The sequence below is a fragment of the Hibiscus syriacus genome, unplaced genomic scaffold (genome assembly GCF_006381635.1).
Source record: "Hibiscus syriacus cultivar Baekdansim isolate YM2019G1 unplaced genomic scaffold, ASM638163v2 tig00113725_pilon, whole genome shotgun sequence".
NCBI lineage: Eukaryota > Viridiplantae > Streptophyta > Magnoliopsida > Malvales > Malvaceae > Hibiscus > Hibiscus syriacus.
In genome coordinates, this window is record NW_024063471.1 from 9,493,621 (window position 1) to 9,513,022 (window position 19,402).

The 19,402-nt window shown below is 33.3% G+C and overlaps 1 protein-coding gene across 2 annotated transcripts; it reads left to right on the forward strand.

Annotated features, from left to right (window-relative positions):
- The first annotated feature begins 12,720 nt into the window (after positions 1-12,720).
- LOC120187501 (mediator of RNA polymerase II transcription subunit 32-like) lies at positions 12,721-14,423 on the forward strand. 2 transcript variants are annotated; one of them, XM_039191211.1, is made up of 3 exons: positions 12,721-12,813; positions 12,931-13,388; positions 14,373-14,423. In XM_039191211.1, exon 2 carries the CDS (start codon positions 12,951-12,953, stop codon positions 13,386-13,388), a length of 438 nt encoding a protein of 145 aa, XP_039047142.1. In that variant the 5' UTR covers positions 12,721-12,813; positions 12,931-12,950; the 3' UTR covers positions 14,373-14,423. The 2 variants fall into 2 exon arrangements, with proteins under 2 accessions (XP_039047142.1, XP_039047141.1); XM_039191210.1 differs by lacking the exon at positions 14,373-14,423 and having other exon boundaries at positions 12,931-13,524.
- Positions 14,424-19,402: the final 4,979 nt, after the last annotated feature.

The window sequence follows — 19,402 nt, forward strand, 5'->3', positions numbered from 1 at the left end:
CCTACACAACTTATCTATTATACTCTTATACTTATTTATATACCTGTTTCCTAGTTAATATACTATTTACTTTATCTCCATTCTCATTAATCATATAATCCACCACCTCATTGCCTATATATATATACATACTTATAGAGTTCAATATAATTTTCATGTAATTTACTTATAACATATCATATAAGTTTATTATATTCTCTTATATTCAAATATATCAAATCAACATATTCCACATAGAAACTATAACATATGCAATAAATGAAACTCATACACTCATATCCAATTGCTCAATCACATATAACAATCATATTAAGTTTATTTATATTATCTCTTTATCGACCCATGCATACTTTGGAGAACTAAAGATATGTGAGTTCATTGAGGTTGTGCACTTATGCTGTCACCACAGCTCAAATAAATTCCCACTAGGGGCACTGAATATTTGTCCCGAAGGACCACTCTTTAAGAACCATATACATAATACAATGGACCAAATAAGTGTGCCAAAGTACCACATATATGTTCCACAGAATTACATATATATCCCGAAGGACCACGTAGAACCCTCGACTTTTGGCATGCCAACTATACCTCTAGCTCTAAATTCCCATACATGGGCATTATCTTTTATAATAGTTCATTTCACTTGTTTCACATAATATTTTCATATGCACATGAAATCACTTAGCTTATTTTTCACACGACTCATGTCACATATTCACATCACATAGACACATTTCCTTTTAATTTACATTTCTCATATAATCACACAATTCCTTTCACATAATCTCTTATGTTCATATCATATAACTTATATAATCACATGATTTATTACACTAATATGTATTCACACATATCATAAGCAATAACCAAATGCACACATATATTACGTAAAACATATGCTGATATTAATGCATTCATGCATTCTACTATGGGAAATAGACTTGTCACAAGTCTTATTTCCATTATACTTCATATACTATCTAGTATGCACTCACCTGGCCTCACTAGTTAATTCCAGCACTTATAACTCTTTGTCTTTCCCTCGATTGATCTTACTTGCCAATTGTTCCGGAACTCGTTTAGGCTCCGTATCTACATAAATATAATTTTCAAGACGATTATCAGAATCCTAAACCTTATAATTCGATGCTAATAACTTAGGCTAATTTAATGAGCCAAAATTTATTTTTCCCCTTTAAGAGGGTTTCGGTACACTATGGGTGTATCGGTACCCAAATTAGCTTCAAAATTCACAGGTATCGGTACACTCCTTAATGTATCGATAAACTATGAAGTTGTTCTTCAAAATTGGTCTTAGTGCATCGATACATATTCATAGTGTACCGATACACCCTGCCCAAAACATATTTTTTTACTCGAAATTCCATAACTCTTCTCTAACTTTCAACATATATGTCGTAACAGTCTTTCGGTTGGGCCCCGGAATTGGGCTTCGACTTGAAAAATGTGATTGGAGTTGCCACCGATTATTTATTTAAAAAATAAATAGGTTAATCGGATACCTTATATCTTACCTGATTTGCGTCTTACCAAAGATATGTCGGATTCGGGAGTCGATTACGGTCAAGTAAGGATTAGCACCCTTGAACCACCCTTTCGGTACTACGTAATTTGCCGGTTGTCTTAAATTAAGAAAATTGTAATTTAAAATTAAAAGGTAAAAATACGATCACAATTACTTACCTTAGATAGTTTTAAAGGTGTGGCCTTAAGAAGGTCAAAAAACCATGTTAGATAAAAAGGTAATAGATAAAAAGGTAATAGATAAAAATGTAAGAAATAAATAAATTAATTAAATTAAAATAAAGAGAAAACAAATTAAATAAAAGATAAGATAAAGAAAACAAAGATAAAATAGTAAGTAAAATAAATATAAAAAATAAAGAAAAAGAAGAAAAAAATATAGAAATAAAACAAATAAATAAAATAATAATAAAAAAGTAAAAATAATATATATATAAAATAAAAAAATAAAAAAAGTAAATATATATATATATATAATTAATAAAACTGATAATAAAAAATAATATATTTATATATATAATCTAAAAAAATAAAAATATATACTAAAATAAAAAAGAAAATACATAAAATGTAAAAAAAATATTACATGAAAAAAAAAGAAAAGAAAAATAACAAAACAATTAAATAAAATGAGTAACAAGGGAAATGTGCTTATAAATAAAGTTAAATATATAAAATAATAATAATTAAAACGTAAATGTAAGAGACCAAATCAAAAGTAAAAAAGATACTACCTTTTATTTATTTTTTGAATCGTTTACAATAGCTTTGCCTTTGTATCTTCTCGTGCTTTCCTCTATGTTTTGTGTGTAAATCCTGTGTTACAATAGTGAGCTACAATGGCTATTTATAGTGTTTGTAGATCCTATCTTTAGGAGTTTAAAACATAGCAAAATTCTATCCTATTTTAGGAGTTGAATCCTAGCAGAATTCTATCCTATTTTTGAGAGTTTGAATCCTAGTAGGACGAAAAAGGTGTGTTGACAGCTGCCCCTCTTTGCCCATAGTCGTGTAACGGGGATAGGGCAAATATTGAAAGACACACTTTTCGTTCGGTGGAGTTGAAAATTGACTCTGATGTTTCAATAACTCCCTGTCGAATTGAGTTACGGATGACTCCTCCGTCGTGAAGTCGAGTTCATCTGGAAGCTTCTGAGCACTATATCCTTCGTCGTGAAGTTGAATCGAACTCAAAGCTTTTGGCGAGTGGCCTTTGAATCGTCTTCTGGATCAAGATACTTTGTCGTGAAGATGAAACTTGACCTGAAGACTTCGGTGTTGATGCGTTACAGATGACTCATTCATCGTGAAGTTGGGTCAATCTGTTTGTGAAATTGGAATCGTACAGGGCCCCTTCGTCGTGAAGTTGAGCCTGAGAATTGGATATCCTTCGCCATGAAGTTGAAATCCAAATATTGTTCCGAGTCCAATATCCTCCGCTGTGAAGTTGAAATTGGTTCTAAAACTGGGAAATTGTTTGTTGACAGTCAGCCGCCCCTTCGCTGTGAAGTTGAGCTTGTGCTGTCTCGAGTCTAATATCCTTCGCTGTGAAGATGAAATTGACTCTGAACGAAATCTTGTTGACAATCAGCCGTCCCTTCATTATGAAGTTGAACTTGTGTTGTCTCGAGTCCAATATCCTTCGCTGCGAAGTTGAAATTGGCTCTGAAATTTGAAAAATGTTTGTTGACAACCAGCCGTCCCTTCGTTGTGAAGTTGAACTTGTGTTGTCTCGAGTGGCACGATATCCTCCGTCGTGGAGTTGAAATCGCGAATGAAATTGAAAAGTTGTTCGTTGACAACCAGCCGTCCCTTCGTTATGAAGTTGAACTTGTGTTGTCTCGGGTAGCACGATATCCTCCGTCGTGGAGTTGAAATCGGCTCTGGAATTGGGAAATTGTTTGTTGACAACCAACCGTCCCTTCGTTGTGAAGTTGAACTTGTGTTGTCTCGGGTAGCACGATATCCTCCGTCGTGGAGTTGAAATCGATTTCGAAATTGGGAAATTGTTGTTGGCAACCAGCCGTCCCTTCGTTGTGAAGTTGAACTTGACTCTAGCTAAAACCTGAAAAAGTTATGCATATATGTGATGAGATGGATGCAATGCTCTTAGGTATGCCTAAAATGCATATGCAACATATGTTATTTTTGGGCTCAGGAGAGAAATCTCGATCTCCGGTTGTTTTTCTGGAATCTTGGCTCTGGAATCTTCAAGTTCTGATCCTGGTCTCAAATTCTTCAAATGTTCAAATCTGATGTGCACATTCTATTTTTGATTTGAGAAATGCTATCCCAAATATGTGCCTGAGCTGAGTGTAACGATTCAGATGATGCTTCAAGAGAAATTGTCTCAAAAGAGACAGAACTAGTTTCAAGGGAAACGATCTCAAAGATATTTGTTGCTTCAAGGGAAACGGTCTTAAGGGAGACAAAATTTTGTTTTAAGAAAAACTGTCTCAAGAGAGACAAAACTTAGTTCCAAAAGAAATTGTCTCACGGGGAGATGAAATTAGTTCCAAGGAAAACATATTCAAAGATGATGCTTCAAGAGAAATTGCCTCAAAAGCGACATAATTCGTTTCAAGGGAAATGATTTCAAAGATATCTGTTGTTTCATGAGAAACAAAATTTTGTTTTAAGGGAGATAAATTCAAAGATTTTGTGTTTCAAGAGAAACTGTCTCATGGGAGACAAAATTTGTTTCGAGGGAAACAATCTCAAAGGTTTTGTGTTTCAAGAGAAACTGTCTCAAGGGAGACAAAATTTGTTTCAAGGGAAATTATCTCAAGAGAGACGAAATTCATTTCAAGGGAAATGTTTTCAATGTTTATGTTTCAGGAGAAACTGTCTCAAGGGAGACAAAATTTTGTTTCAAGGGAAACTATCTCAAGAGAGACAAAATTCATTTCAAGGGAAATGTTTCCAATGTTTATGTTTCAAGAGAAACTGTCTCAAGGGAGAAAAAATTTTGTTTCAAGGGAAACTATCTCAAGAGAGACAAAACTCATTTCAAGGAAAATGTTTTCAATGTTTATGTTTCAAGAGAAACTGTCTCAAGGGAGAAAAAATTTTGTTTCAAGGGAAACTGTCTCAAGAGAGACAAAGTTTGTTTCAAGGGAAACTGTCTCAAGAGAGACAATGGTGAGCACGATTCCCTTCGTCGTGAAGTTGAAATCGTGGGTGGCCCCTTCGTCGTGAAGTTAAGCCAGGAATTGGATATCCTTCGTCGTGAAGTTGAAATCCAACTTGAAAATGCGAACTGGATCGGTTCTGAATTATCTCTCGAACTCGTCTGAAGTTGATTCTAAGATCTGTCGATCTTTCAATATGTCAAATTAGTTGAAGTGTAGCTTCTTGCTGCTGAGTTAAGCAACCAACATCAATCTTTAAAGGTGCTTTTGATTCGAGTATCATTCGTCTTGAAGTCGAAACTTGACTTTAAAAGCTGCAAAAATTATGTATGTGGGAAAAAATGATGCTCTAAAATGTATGCATAAGATGCATATAACATGAATTGGTTATATTTTATCTCTTGAAAAAGGCCTGATAATTCGCATTAGGATATTGAATCCCCAAAGATGCCCAAAAAAATGCTCCAATATTTCATGTTGAATCTTCAAAGATGCCCCAAATGTTCCTCATTTCTTGCTTCAGCATTGATTCTGAGCATGAGTTTTGTGTCTAAGAGTCACATGTCATTTACCAAGATCCACTCTAGAGAGACTGTCTTGTTTGAAAAAAAATATTTTTCTTTCTCTTTTAATATCAATTAAAAGAGTTTCAAAAAATGTTTAATCCCAAGTTTTAAAAATATTGCCCCTTTCACGGTTTTACAATTGAGACGAATCATAAAACTAGAGTTCATTGGATATCAAAGAATTAATTACAATGTTAATCCTTCAATAAATTAGAGCTATTTGACAAGTGTCAAGATCAAAGCTATCTTTCAGAGATGGTCAAGTAAGGAAAGGATAAAAAGTCCCAGGTCATTGTGTTTGGTCAAAGGTTTGGCATTTGATGCTCAAAGGTTTGGTATTTGATGCTCAAAGGATTGATGGGGTAGCTTGCATGCTTCTCTACTGGAAGTGTTCTCTAACTCCCAACCTTCGTTGTCACACTCGGATTGTGCGATGCTTTATCAAGGAATTTGTGTGATCGCCTCAGTTGCACAATTTTTATATTCGAGCCGCCTTTTCAGGTTTTCAACTCGAATCCTCCTTTGGTTTCAAGACGTTATTCAGGATTTACGTCTTGAACCCCCCTTTTTTATTTTTCTCTACCATACATTAATTACATTGTTTTTTTGCAAACAAAGATTAATCCTGATGGGCGGGATGAAATCTGAAGATAGTCTCTTCTGTTTAGAAATCCATGTATGATTAGAAGGGACTTTTAAGGCACGTAATGTAGGCCAGGGTTCGTGGTTATGAAAGAAAAGGATAAATAGGCCCAAACAAGTGTTTCAGGGTATTGAACCAAGGATCAATTCATTCTGATGCCATCGATATTGTCTTGCTCAAAATGTCTCTTTCTCTTGATGCTCTATGATCTTCGAGTGAAGGGATTCAGTGATTCGGGAATGATTATGCTTGATCAATCTCATTGAAGCTTGATGCACCATTTTTCTTTAGGGAATTTTTGCATATACTTTTTGTTCCCTTTTTTATTTTTGTTCTTTCTTTTTTGTTCTTGTTTTTTCCTTTTTTGCTTCTTTTCTTTTTTCTTTTTGCCCTTTTTGTTCTGATTGAATCATCGCACTTGGCATTTGGTTCACCTTTCGGTATCTTATCTGAATCAATGTCTTCACTCATGTGAGCAGATTTTCTCCACCTTGCCCCCCAGTGTGGAGGGTGATCCTTGGTTAGGGTTGAATCAGAAGAAAAAAAATACTATAGGCTCAAAAGGGGACGCAAGGGATATATATTTTCTCCTGTTGTGAAGGGATAAAGAAAGAAAGCCGTTCATCATTTCATACATGTAAGTCTTCACAGAAGAGGTATCCCCAGGGGGATAGATTTTCAGGATTAATTCTATTCACATGAAAACAGTGCAATTAATGCATGATAGAATTATTTCGAATGGATTATTTTTTCTGCTTCTTGCTCCCAACATGTCTCAATGTTCAGGCTCCTGGCGAGATGCCCTAAACTGTATCTTGGAAGAATGCTCATGCTCAAATGAACAACTCAATGCCTTGGGTTTTAATGGTAAAAAAGGTTAATTTTGAGTCTAAAAAGACAGTTGTGTGATCTTATTGACTCAAAGAAAGGTGTGGGTGTATCAAAAAGATAAAGGTAATGTTCAAGAATTTCAAATGGAGGTAATGTCAAAATTTGGTTTTTTGATAATGACAATGAGTTATTTTGGGTAAAGAATCAAGGTGTTTTATTCTAGGGTTTGAGACAGGGTAAGAAAGGTCTAATCTTGTCATATGTCAAAAATCTATAATTCTTGAAGAATTAAAAGAATCCTCAATTCATTTAATATTCAAAGAACTAAAGATTAAAATTTGTTCAATTGCTCCACCTTAGAAAGTAACATGAATTCAATCGTTTAAAAGATGTGTTCAAACAAAATAATCCTCTAAGTGCAAATGGTATATGCCATGCCCCCTTCTTCGGCAAGCGCCTTACAGTTTTCAGAAGAATGTTTGGGAATCCTTATGTGGCAACAACTTCAACATCGTAGCCCTTAGGAGATGGGTACTCTTTTCTCAGATCATCCTGGCAGGCTTAGTCCTACAATCAGCTGATCCAGCTCCCCCTGTACTGATTTCAGTTTTTCTTTAATTGTTAAAATCTGGCTTCCATGTGGTGTAACGTGGTTAAGACCACTTCATCGAATCCTCCGTGATTTAATTTCATGTTTATGAAAATGCTTAAAAATGTAGATGAAGATGCAAAAATGCAAGAATGCAAAAATGCATGAAATGTTCGAGGCATTGATCCAAGAAATGTGACTGTTATTATGAATAATCCTTAATGGGGACAAAAATGTTTTATCTTTTAAGAGAAAAAAATATCCTGACAGCTTCTGACATGTTGACTAGTCTTCTGCTTTCGTCTTTCACCGGTTGAATAACCTGTCGAACCGCTCCGGCCTCTCTGGATGAACCGTGAAAATGTTGAGTTATTTTTTGTACTGGTCCAAGAAGTCTCGAATGATCGCATCTCGAGCATTTACTTTTGTTGAGCCTGTTCCCAACGAATTCGTCATTGGAGCCCTTAATTGATAGGAACTATGTGAAGTTCATTAATCTGTTTCTTGAATTCGCCGGCAATGGTCTCCAATTTCAGCTATCATTTTACCATTGTTGTGTTCAAAGGGACTTCCGAGATACATAACCTTCATCTTGCCCCTGCAACCTCTGCCAGTCAGTTCTTCAAAGATAAGCTTTCATTGTGCTTGATGTAGACCCTGTTCATTTTGGGTCTTTTATAATGCAGCAGAGTGATATACTCTTCAATTGTGGGCACCACGTCTTCTGGATTGAATGTGACACATAGTCGCCTTGTAGACTATCCTCTGTATTTTCATCTCTTGTATTACAACACCTTTGTCCATGGATTCAGATTATTCGAGTTTTAACAAACATGTTTTAGTGGATCAATAACCTCTTTTTAATGATGCAAGTGATGAAAATAAAATAAAATAAAGATGAAAAGAGTTAGTGAGGTGAAAAATAATCAAAAACGATCATAAAAATGAAAGTCCTACCCCATATGATATCTACCCCACATGCTTATTATTCCTACCCGGACATGATCTCTATCCCGCATGCTAATTTCAAACAAATCCTAACCGCATATTTGTCTAGTTCGCATGCTTTGAACAGAAAGTAAAGCATGAAATAAAACAGCCTAGGGTTTGAAGTGAGGTTTTGGGGTGGGCTCTAATTCTCCACAATCTCCCGGTTTAGGTTCTAAAAAACGGTACCCGAGTTCTCCTTGCTGGTGCCCCTTTGGGCTTGCCAGACCTTTAGTCCTAAACCCATCACAGGTTTGTGTGGACTAAGTTAAACTCGAGAGGACACATTCCCTTATGTCTATGCGGAGAATAAATTCACACGAAGACATAAGGTATATGAATCCCGAAGGCTACTTGCTAGGCATATGCGGTGAATAAATTCACACGAATGCGTCGCTTTCACCCCCGCTTAAAACGGGTTCGGAGCTCGGGTTTAGAGCCTTAGATGAAAAAAGACTTTAAGGGCTGAAATCATTGAGAAAACGATTAGTACAACTAATTACTCGAAAATATAATCAAAAGTAAGTAATAAGGATCGAAATGTTACCTTAAAATTTAAACTTACCATTTTCATTAAAAAGACAACTGGAAATTACCTTAGCCTGACTCACTTACCTGTATCCCCAGTGGAGTCGCCAAGCTGTCGTAACCGTCTTTCGGTTGGGCCCCGGAATTGGGCTTCGACTTAAAAAATGTGATTGGAGTCGCCACCGATTATTTATTTAAAAAATAAATAGGTTAATCAGATACCTTATATCTTACCTGATCTGCGTCTTACCAAAGATATGTCGGATTCGGGAGTCGATTACGGTCAAGGAAGGATTAGCACCCTTGAACCGCCCTTTCGGTACTACGTAATTTGCCGGTTGTCTTAAATTAAGAAAATTGTAATTTAAAATTAAAAGGTAAAAATACGATCACAATTACTTACCTTAGATAGTTTTAAAGGTGTGGCCTTAAGAAGGTCAAAAAACCATGTTAGATAAAAAGGTAATAGATAAAAAGGTAAGAAATAAATAAATAAATTAAATTAAAATAAAGAGAAAACAAATTAAATAAAAGATAAGATAAAGAAAACAAAGATAAAATAGTAAGTAAAATAAATATAAAAAATAAAGAAAAAGAAGAAAAAAATATAGAAATAAAACAAATAAATAAAATAATAATAGAAAAGTAAAAATAATATATATATAAAATAAAAAAATAAAAAAGTAAATATATATATATAAATTAATAAAACTGATAATAAAAATAATATATTTATATATAATCTAAAAAATAAAATATACTAAAATAAAAAAGAAAATACATAAAATGTAAAAAAAATATTACATGAAAAAAAAAGAAAAGAAAAATAACAAAACAATTAAATAAAATGAGTAACAAGGGAAATGTGCTTATAAATAAAGTTAAATAAATAAAATAATAATAATTAAAACGTAAATGTAAGAGACCAAATCAAAAGTAAAAAAGATACTACCTTTTATTTATTTTTCGAATCGTTTACAATAGTTTTACCTTTGTATCTTCTCGTGCTTTCCTCTATGTTTTGTGTGTAAATCCTGTGTTACAATAGTGAGCTACAATGGCTATTTATAGTGCTTGTAGATCCTATCTTTAGGAGTTTAAAACATAGCAAAATTCTATCCTATTTTAGGAGTTGAATCCTAGCAGAATTCTATCCTATTTTTGAGAGTTTGAATCCTAGTAGGACGAAAAAGGTGTGTTGACAATATAAAGTTCTTTTTATACTCCAAAACTCAACTATAAACACTTTAACTAACTTTTATCATTTCAACATCTTAATATCTCTCATATCTCATCCAATTTCTTAAAACTAAGAATCTTACTAAATTTTCCATATAATCCAAACTCAGTTTTAACACTTATAACTTCTTATTCACACTTATGACAAGTCAAATTCAACTTCCAAATTTATTTAAACCTTCTTATTCAAAATTTCACTTAAAAACTCTATTTACTTAATCTCTCCTAACTATCCATCTTTGAGTTTTTACTTATCTTTAGACTTCCTTAAGCTTTCTTGCTATCCAAAGAATCAAAACCCATCATAAAATTAAGGAATAGTCAACTCATATGAAACTCACCTTAAAACTGAGGTCACGGAAAGAAGAAGAAACAAGCTGAACCATCTTCTAGACTTTTCTTTCTTTCCCCCTTTTCCACGTGTTATATCCTATATAAAGGAGGAATAAAAATCTTTCTTATGAAATTACCATTATACCCTTAAAAAATCCATAATTACCATTTAATCCAATAAGGAATTATTCCTATTTAAGTCATTGAACTTTTAACTTGTTTCAAAATCGAGCACCTAGTTTTCAAAATTTGCAATTTAGTCACTGACCTTGATTTGGGATGTTACAGATATGATAGTAATTCGAGATTTTTTAGATCAAACTTTAACATATCATGTCAGCATGTTAACGTCCAACTTAGATTGTTGTCATTTTTTAACAAAATAGACAAGTTTTTGGAACATATTAATAGACAATTGACCATTTTATAACTTTTAATAATTGATGACTAAATAAACAATGTTCTTTAGTTAACTGACCATTTCGTAACTTTTAATAGTTAAATGACTCGACAAAACAATGACCTATAGTCGAAAGACCATTTGTATACTTTATTTTTTTCTTTTATATATTTATATAATTTTTAAATAAAAATTAGAAGTCAATAATTATCGATTAAACTTAAATAAGAAAATTCGTACATTTTTTTATTATTTCACTTATGATTATTTGTAGAATAAAATTGTACAATATTATTCAACATAAAAGAATTTTAAAAAATATTCATCCACGTCATGTTTCTAAACAAATCTAGTAAATAAAAGGGGTACTTTTACTGAGATAATCGTTTGAAAAAAATTGACTCATTTACCGAGTTAAAAAATTAATTGTTGAGATAATGTGAATATTACAATATTATTAAATAGTCACACAAATTGTTTGATGCTTTTAAGAAAATATATGAAAGATACTTCGTTTTTAGAAAGAAATATGGAAGTTGCAACCTCCTTTTTAGATTGCATATAGTTGGATGTCAAGTCTAATAGAGATTTCGATATTTAAGAAATGTTCATCAGGTGGTGTAGGAGTCTTCTGAAAGTATTTAGGTGATTCAAACAATTTTCAACAAATATGGTAACAATCACCCTAATTGAATAAATAATTTTTCTTATCCCTTATGTGAGTAATTTCCCCCACTACATTATTTAAGAAAATTTATTGGTCATTGATTGTTATAAAAATTATTATACAAAAGTGGTGAAATTGCTTGAATATTGTGAGATTATTTCATAATCATTTATTGCTACAATAATCTAGGAATTCGGTAGAACCATACAACGACTTCTAAAAAGTGTGATGTTTGCACAACGACTTTATGTGTTGCTTGCGTAGTAACAAAACTGGTGAAATTACTTCAATACGATGCATTAGAGATTATTTCATAATCAATGATTGGTACAATAATTGAGGAATTCAATAGAACCATATGACGACTACTAAAAAGTATGATGTTTGCACGATGACTTTTATGTGTTGCTTGCGTGGCAACAATACAATTAAGATACAATAATTCTAAAAAATATTGTACAATCAACATAATTATTCGATTTCACTACAATTGATTTATTCATTCTCTACATGTGAAAACAGGAAACTTACATCTAGAAAATAATCAATGTTACATCTACAAAATTTAAATTGATATAACAAACAGAAAATATAAAATAATACATACTAGATTTTTCACAATGAATGAAAAACATACATATAAAAATATATATTTCTAGAATTATTCATTAAATTATTATAGATAAAATAATAAAAATATATAAAATTGTTAGTTTCGTGTTAAAATCTTTAATATTATTTATTTATTATTTTATTTAAAGATTTTATTAAAAAATTTAGAAAATATTAGTCATTTATTTAAAGAGGGTATAAAACATGAAAATACAAAATCAATGTTAATTATTATTTATAAGGTTAAACCATAAGTTTAGCACCTCAACTATCACTTTTGTTCTGTTTTGGTCATTCAACTATTACTTTTAAAAATGTGTCTGACATTATATTTTAGTTTCATTTTGGTCACCCACTGTTAGAAAATTAATAGAGCTTCTAATGTGTCATTTAAACACAATTTAATGATGATATGAAATTATCTTATGGTAATACATCAACATCATCGTTAATTTTGTAATTATAGGTGATCAAAATAAAACCATAATGTAACATTAAGTATGATTTAAAAACAAAAAATTGTTAGATTACCAAGATAGAATAAAAACAATAATTAAAGTACTGAACTTGTAGTTTATCCTAAAAATAATAGTTGCCCCGAGAAAACGTAAACGGATAATCTGAGTACTAAATATCCGAAGAACAAGACAACCCATTTTTAGTACCCAAATTTACAGCAGTTTCTCTTGGGCATTCGGCGGCATCTAGTTTGTTCGTGGTAGGAGCAATCGATTCCCAGGTAATACTCTATCAAATTTATTTGGTTCCTTTTTGGGGATGATCTGAATTGTTTGCCCTACGCTTATAAATTTGGTATGTTTTTCAAAACTAAATAATTTTCTTATCTAATTTGCAGTTATTAGAAATCGATAGCAAATGGACAACATAGTAGATTCCTTAAACAACGCCTACCAAGAATTCGTTGCTTCGGCAGCTAATGTTCTGGAAACTAAGGAATCTTCGGCTACTCAAAAGACGGCTGCCACTGATGCTGCTTTGGAGAATTTAAAGAAGAAATGGGAATTATTCAGAGTTTCTTGTGATCAAGCTGAGGAGTTCGTTGAGTCCATCAAACAAAGGATTGGATCCGAGTGCCTCGTCGACGAGGCCACTGGCTCAATGGCTGGGAAGTCCGGCCAGCAGTCGACCGGCCTTCCTCCCATAAGTGCTGTTCGTTTGGAGCAGATGAGTAAAGCTGTCCGGTGGCTTGTCATTGAGTTGCAGCATGGTTCGGGAAATGCGGGTGGCGCTGCAGCTCATGCCCACCCGTCGGCTCCTTTCGATGCTAGATTCCCGGAAGATGGTGCTCAGTAGGTATCAATTATTGTTTCTACTCTGGAACTCCAACAAGTGGCTTTGGATGCTTGATACATATTGATTTTATAATACAATTCCATTCTTGTTTCATTTGTTCACCTTGAGTTGAAATGTATGGTAAGTATTTGATGTTGCTTGCGGAGTGATAATAACCTATAGTTGTTTTGTGTGATTGTGTTGTTTTGAGTTAATTGTTGTATAATTCTTATGCATTGATGTAGATTATAGTGCAAATCTGTTGGTATATTGCTTACCGGGAAGCATCTCTTTTCTATGCTATGCACTTTTGATCATTGCAAGTTCGATAAAACCATTTGTTTTTGCTTGAGCATCATTAGACGTTTATAATCTTGCTCAAGTAAGCATCATTATATTTTGTATCTACAGTGTTCAGCTTGTCAGCTCAGAATCTTAGTCGCCTTAGCGAATAGACCTTATATTTGCATTCATCTTCGCTCTGAGTATAATGTTACTGTTATTCATTGATTGAGTGTCAAAAGGTAAGTTATACGTTACTCCTATTTGGTTGGAATTGTCAGATACAAGTATCTGTGTGACAAGTATATGTTCGGCATGGATATGTTTTATGTTTTAAGTTTTTCTATTGATTTTTTGGATCCGTGGGGGATCATATCCATGTCCAAATTTGCATCAGAAACTGATATTGCACGTACATACTTCATCGAAAAATAATGAGGCTGAAGCAAATTAGAGCAAGATTACATGTTAGAATGAAACTGAATATCTTTTGTTAGTTGAACAAATGGGCATCTTTAGAATTCTAGGTGTGTTATGGTGCATGTTTTAATATGCTCAGTAGTTCAAAAATGTTACTAGATTAGTTGTATGGGCAAACTTGCCATTGTCGAATATGTTCTTTAATAACTTACTTTTTTCAGTACCGATTTATCCTACAGTTAGTATTTAGCTGTTTCCTGTGTATAAATTAGTTATTGTAATGATACTATAAAAAACTTTCAACTTTTGTGAAGAACAGCCATGAAAGCTTCTTTTGGCTTGATGGCATGGCTCATAATTCATATTTTCATACATTGGTGCAATCACGAGTTTGCTCCCACAAATCCTGTGCGTTGAAACATTACCATATCTACATGTTGATAATTTATGATATTTGAAGATATACACTTCCTTGACTTTAGTTGATCAATAACTCAGGATATGTGTGGCAAAAAAAAAAAAAAAAGCAGTATTTTGGAGATCTTTGATTTTGATTGCATGGCATTAGTGATAGACATAATTAATAAGGTGAGATACGGGTATTTATCTAGTTATTGGGTGTGAATGCTAGTGTATTGTCACTGGAAATTCTCCATTTAGTAATTAGTTTAGGGTTTGTTTTTAATATGGATAAATTACTTCTATTTCACTCACTGAACTTAATACATTGGGTTTTTTGGTCACTTAGTTTTTTCCTCACTAGCGGAGTTAAAAATGGACTTCTATACGTTGTTTTGGTGAAAATTTTGTTTTTTTTTTCAAAACGGTGTTGTTTGAACACCGTTAACTGTTTAGCGGTGGAGTGACAAAAATCTAATGTATTAAGTTTAGTGAGTAAAATAGGAGAGATAATAAAATTTAGTGATGAAATTTGTAAATTACCCTTTTAACCTGGTGATGGTTCTATTAGGGGCAGATAGCCTAAGGAGCCAGGGATCTTGGGTTCACTATTGTAAATCTCTATCACTTTTTCTACCTTTATCAAACCTTTTGATTTAGTGCTGGGAAAATAAATATTACTATAATGATAACTTTTTATTCTTTTTATTATACTTAAATAAAATAATTTGGATCTGACACATGAGAAGTAAGAATTTGTATAAATATTTTATCACTCAACTTATGATTATTCATTGAATAATTTTTAGTAATTATTTTTAGCATGATTTTTTTTTTATTTCTGTTGTGGGCTTATATAATTAGGTATTATATGTTATGCATGATTTTTTTAAATGGTTTACCACTTCATTTATATTCATTCGTCGAATAATAATATTTCTTAATATGAAATGTTTTCTTTAATCTTTATATATAAGGTAGGATTTATTTATATTCATTCGTTAAATAATCTAATATTTATGTATAAGGTAGGATTTATTTATATTAAGGAGGGGTTTGATTTGTGGAAAAGACTATTCTTGGATGTAACACCCACAGATTTATGCGGGTGACTCGATCCGATCCAAGGTGTAACATTAGGACTACCGGAGCGACTCACCGTAAAAATTCCAGAAAATTAAAATTTATGTTAAAGCGCGTAATATCATAAAACAATTTATATATTAGAAATAGAATTTAACAATATCAAAAAATAAAACAGATTTCAATAAAAAATATAATACAACTTACATGTCCCTTAATTACATGCATCGTACTCTGCAAGCAATGCCGATAGAATTCCTTTACTGATGTCGATATCTATACTGGTATGATTCTTTTAACCTGAAATTGTGAGTAAAAGAGTGAGCTTTGGGAAACTCATTAATACAGAACTACCAAGGGATGCTGAAGGACATGCATATAATAAGCAAACAAAATTTTCCCTATTGATTAAGATATCTTTAGATTTTTGTGATGAGTTGAGGTCTCACTAATATTTCAAGTAGTAAAAGACATGAAGCTTACAGTTAATAGGAAACGTTCGGAGAACAAGTTTCAGGAGATCAAAATAGGGTATCTAGTGTGTTCCTACAAAACCAATGAAAAGGTACATATCTTTTTAAAATTGTAACAATTTAAAACATATTTTTAAAACCATGGTAAAACTCTCCAACCGAATGCCAATATGCAGTTTCCCAGAACTGCATCCATAAGGTCTTACCCTAGGCCTATTGGGCATATGTGCCAATCTAAGGGAACACCTTGGGTCCATAAGGTCTTACCCTAGCCGAAGCATAGGTGTTCACCTGAGGGGAGTGCCCTCAGGTCCATAAAGACTTACCCAAAGCACATAGCAGAGGTGCCACCCTAAGAGAGTTCCATAGGTTCCATAAGGTCTTACCACTAGGCCCATTAGGCATTGGAGCCCACCCAAGGGTCACCTTAGATTCGTAAGGAATTACCAATTCGATCGGTTTGAACCTATATAAGGAATTACCAGTTTGATCGAGTTGAACCTGTCGTAAGGAATTACCAGTTCGATCGGTTTGAACCTATTTAAGGAATTACCAGTTTGATCGAGCTGAACCTGGAGAGACTTCATACAAGATCCTAGAGTACCCAAAGAAAAAATATTTTTCAGACGATAACCAGTGGTAGCAGGAAATCAAAGTTCAGACATATCAATTCAGTAGAAACGATATCCAGAGATAATGAATTAGACATGCAAACTTAAAAACTACAGTAACTCAGAAATCTCGGTAAAACACATTTCAAAACAGATAAAACAATCATATAACACATAGGGAACACACTAGATAATCCAATTATTTTTTAAAGGTATTGGTATTTATTAGGTAGGGAGCCATGAAACTTTTGTAAACTGATTAAATTAAGAAATGATATCCCTATAAAAGGGTTTGATAACTGACGGATTCATCAGTTATTTGTGACATGATTTATCAAGATCATAAAGTATTCGTACATTTTTTGGAGGCACTATATAATCAGAAATGTATTCAGAATCCTTCGCATCAGAGTTACTTGTGATTTTAGATATGACATGAGTGATTCCATTATTTAGGAAATCAAGGGCATTTTGAGACATAAGGTTCTTGGAGAATTCTTAGTAATTTGATCTAATAAGGGAACTAACGATGATTCATAGTATTTAAGATTCATGTCAATTTATCAAGATATCAAGTTATCTCAAACTGAACAAATTCCAACACTGTAATATCTATTAATCGGTCAAATCGATACACTTCAAAGGTATTCACACTTTAATACTGACAACTCTTGTTGCACTGATCATCTTCAGAATCATCGTTGAATGGATCTTAGGGAGACGAACATGTATTCTAATGGTATTTATTTCACTTCTGTATTGCAACGATATATAGAAATGTTGACATGCTTTATTCGTGGTTAAAAACCCTTATGGACGGTACAACATATAAGATCATCATTGTTTATAGACTTATCCAAGTTATTCGCTTAATTCTAGGACTTTGAGCGTACTTAGGTCATTTAGTAGTCAAGTTATCCCGGTCACTTCGGAGTTTCCAAGGTAATTCAGTCGTTTCCACAATTCAGAAACTTACAATATTTTTTTTAGCTCAACTTGGTCATTTTACAGTTCAGGGGAAATTCCGTGATTTCATAACAAGTAATTTTGGTATTAAAGTTTTTAACGATGATGAATAAAATTTATAGATTCCGAGGTTATTTGCTTTTCTAGATAATCACTGAACTTGAAATCATTCTTATATGTCTTCTTGTGTCTATGCAGATAGTTTGAGCTTTATTCAGCTTAATTTATTTTATTCAACCATGCATTTACCAATACTAACATGTTCCATACAACATGCATATGGTAGTAATATATTACCTCAATTTATGAACTATATTGATCAACCATTTAAACTACATTTGATCGCCCTTAACTTTTGTTCCAAGTCCCATAATGCCTCATATACATAGCAAACAAATTTACGTCAGAAACTGAACTTAATCAGAAAACCAAATTTGATTACAAACATAAATCACTGAAAATGGCTTACCAAGTGCGAATTTGGCAAAACGAACTTTGGATTCGGACTCATGACGTCGAAAAACATAAAATAGGATTTTTCAGGAATTTTAACTTTTCGGTCAAAGTCAACGAGTCAAAGCCAATGTGTCAAAGTCAATGGGTTAACTCAGACTAATTGACTTGGAAGAGTTGACTCAGTCCGGGTTGACTCAGACGGGTCAAATAGATTCGATTCAGACCGGTTTGAATGGACGACACGTGCGACGACAACAAGGGTCAGGACGGACGACCGAACACTCCCGAAGCATTCTCACACCAAAAAAATCCCAAATCAATACCAATAATCAACTAAAACCAAGTAAAAATGAGCAAGGGAGCGATCAGAGTTCATTACCAATGGTGACCAAAGAAAAACACGATGACACGTGACACCACCGACTGGGTCCTGACCGCGATTGAATGAGGAGATCGATGGTGAGGGTGTGTAACTCAACAGGGACGTAATCAACGTAAATTTAAAGAAATCGAAAGCGGTGGTTTGGTTTCCCATCGAATGCTTAAAACGTCGATTCTCGATGAATGCCAACGTATCAAGGCAATGGATAATAGGTTTTGATCGCACGACACAGACGGTCCTAAAGGCGCTGGCGGTGCATGACACTACCAACCAAAGCTTAAACGACGACGAGGGTAGTGGTTTGGGACGATGAGATTTCGTGATGTACTTGACGAAGAATGACATCGTCCCACGATGGAATGGTGGTCAGGCTTTGGTCAGCGATCAACAGTGAACATGATGATGGCGTTGGCTGGTTAAACAGCGGTCGGATTACAGGGATTCGAAGAGGCTGGAGGAGATAAAATTAGGGATAATATTTTAGGGTTTTTACTTGCTTGATCGGGGGTTTATTTTTCACTGACAAAAAAAATGGGATAATTCAAGGTTGAGTCCTGAACTTCCCACATGTTCTAACACTGAGCTTTAACTTTTCCAAGTTTGTAATTTGAACTTTTCCCTTGTTACGCGTTGCACGTTGTGAGTACTATAAAAATTATATGCAAATAATGTGAAAGTATACACAATCGCTTAAGTAATAAAGTGACGAGTGAGTATCGTCTCCACAGGGATTGGTGGAAATTACAAAGTTTAACCAAAGCAAAGCACTGCTCTATCTAAGTATAATTAGTGATTATATATACTAATGGAGAATGTCACGACAATGGAAAGTTTTTGTTGTAGGATAAGAATTGATAGTCTAATGAGGTAGCAAATGGAAATGTAGTGGCAAGAGAATATTATAATATTGAAAATGATAGAAATGTTAAGGCAATGAAAAATAGTAAAAACAACAAATAAATG

What these genes read in the sequence shown, in the direction of transcription:
- LOC120187501 (XM_039191211.1), top strand. Translation starts at nt 12,951, where the DNA reads ATGGACAACATAGTAGATTCCTTAAACAACGCCTACCAAGAATTCGTT.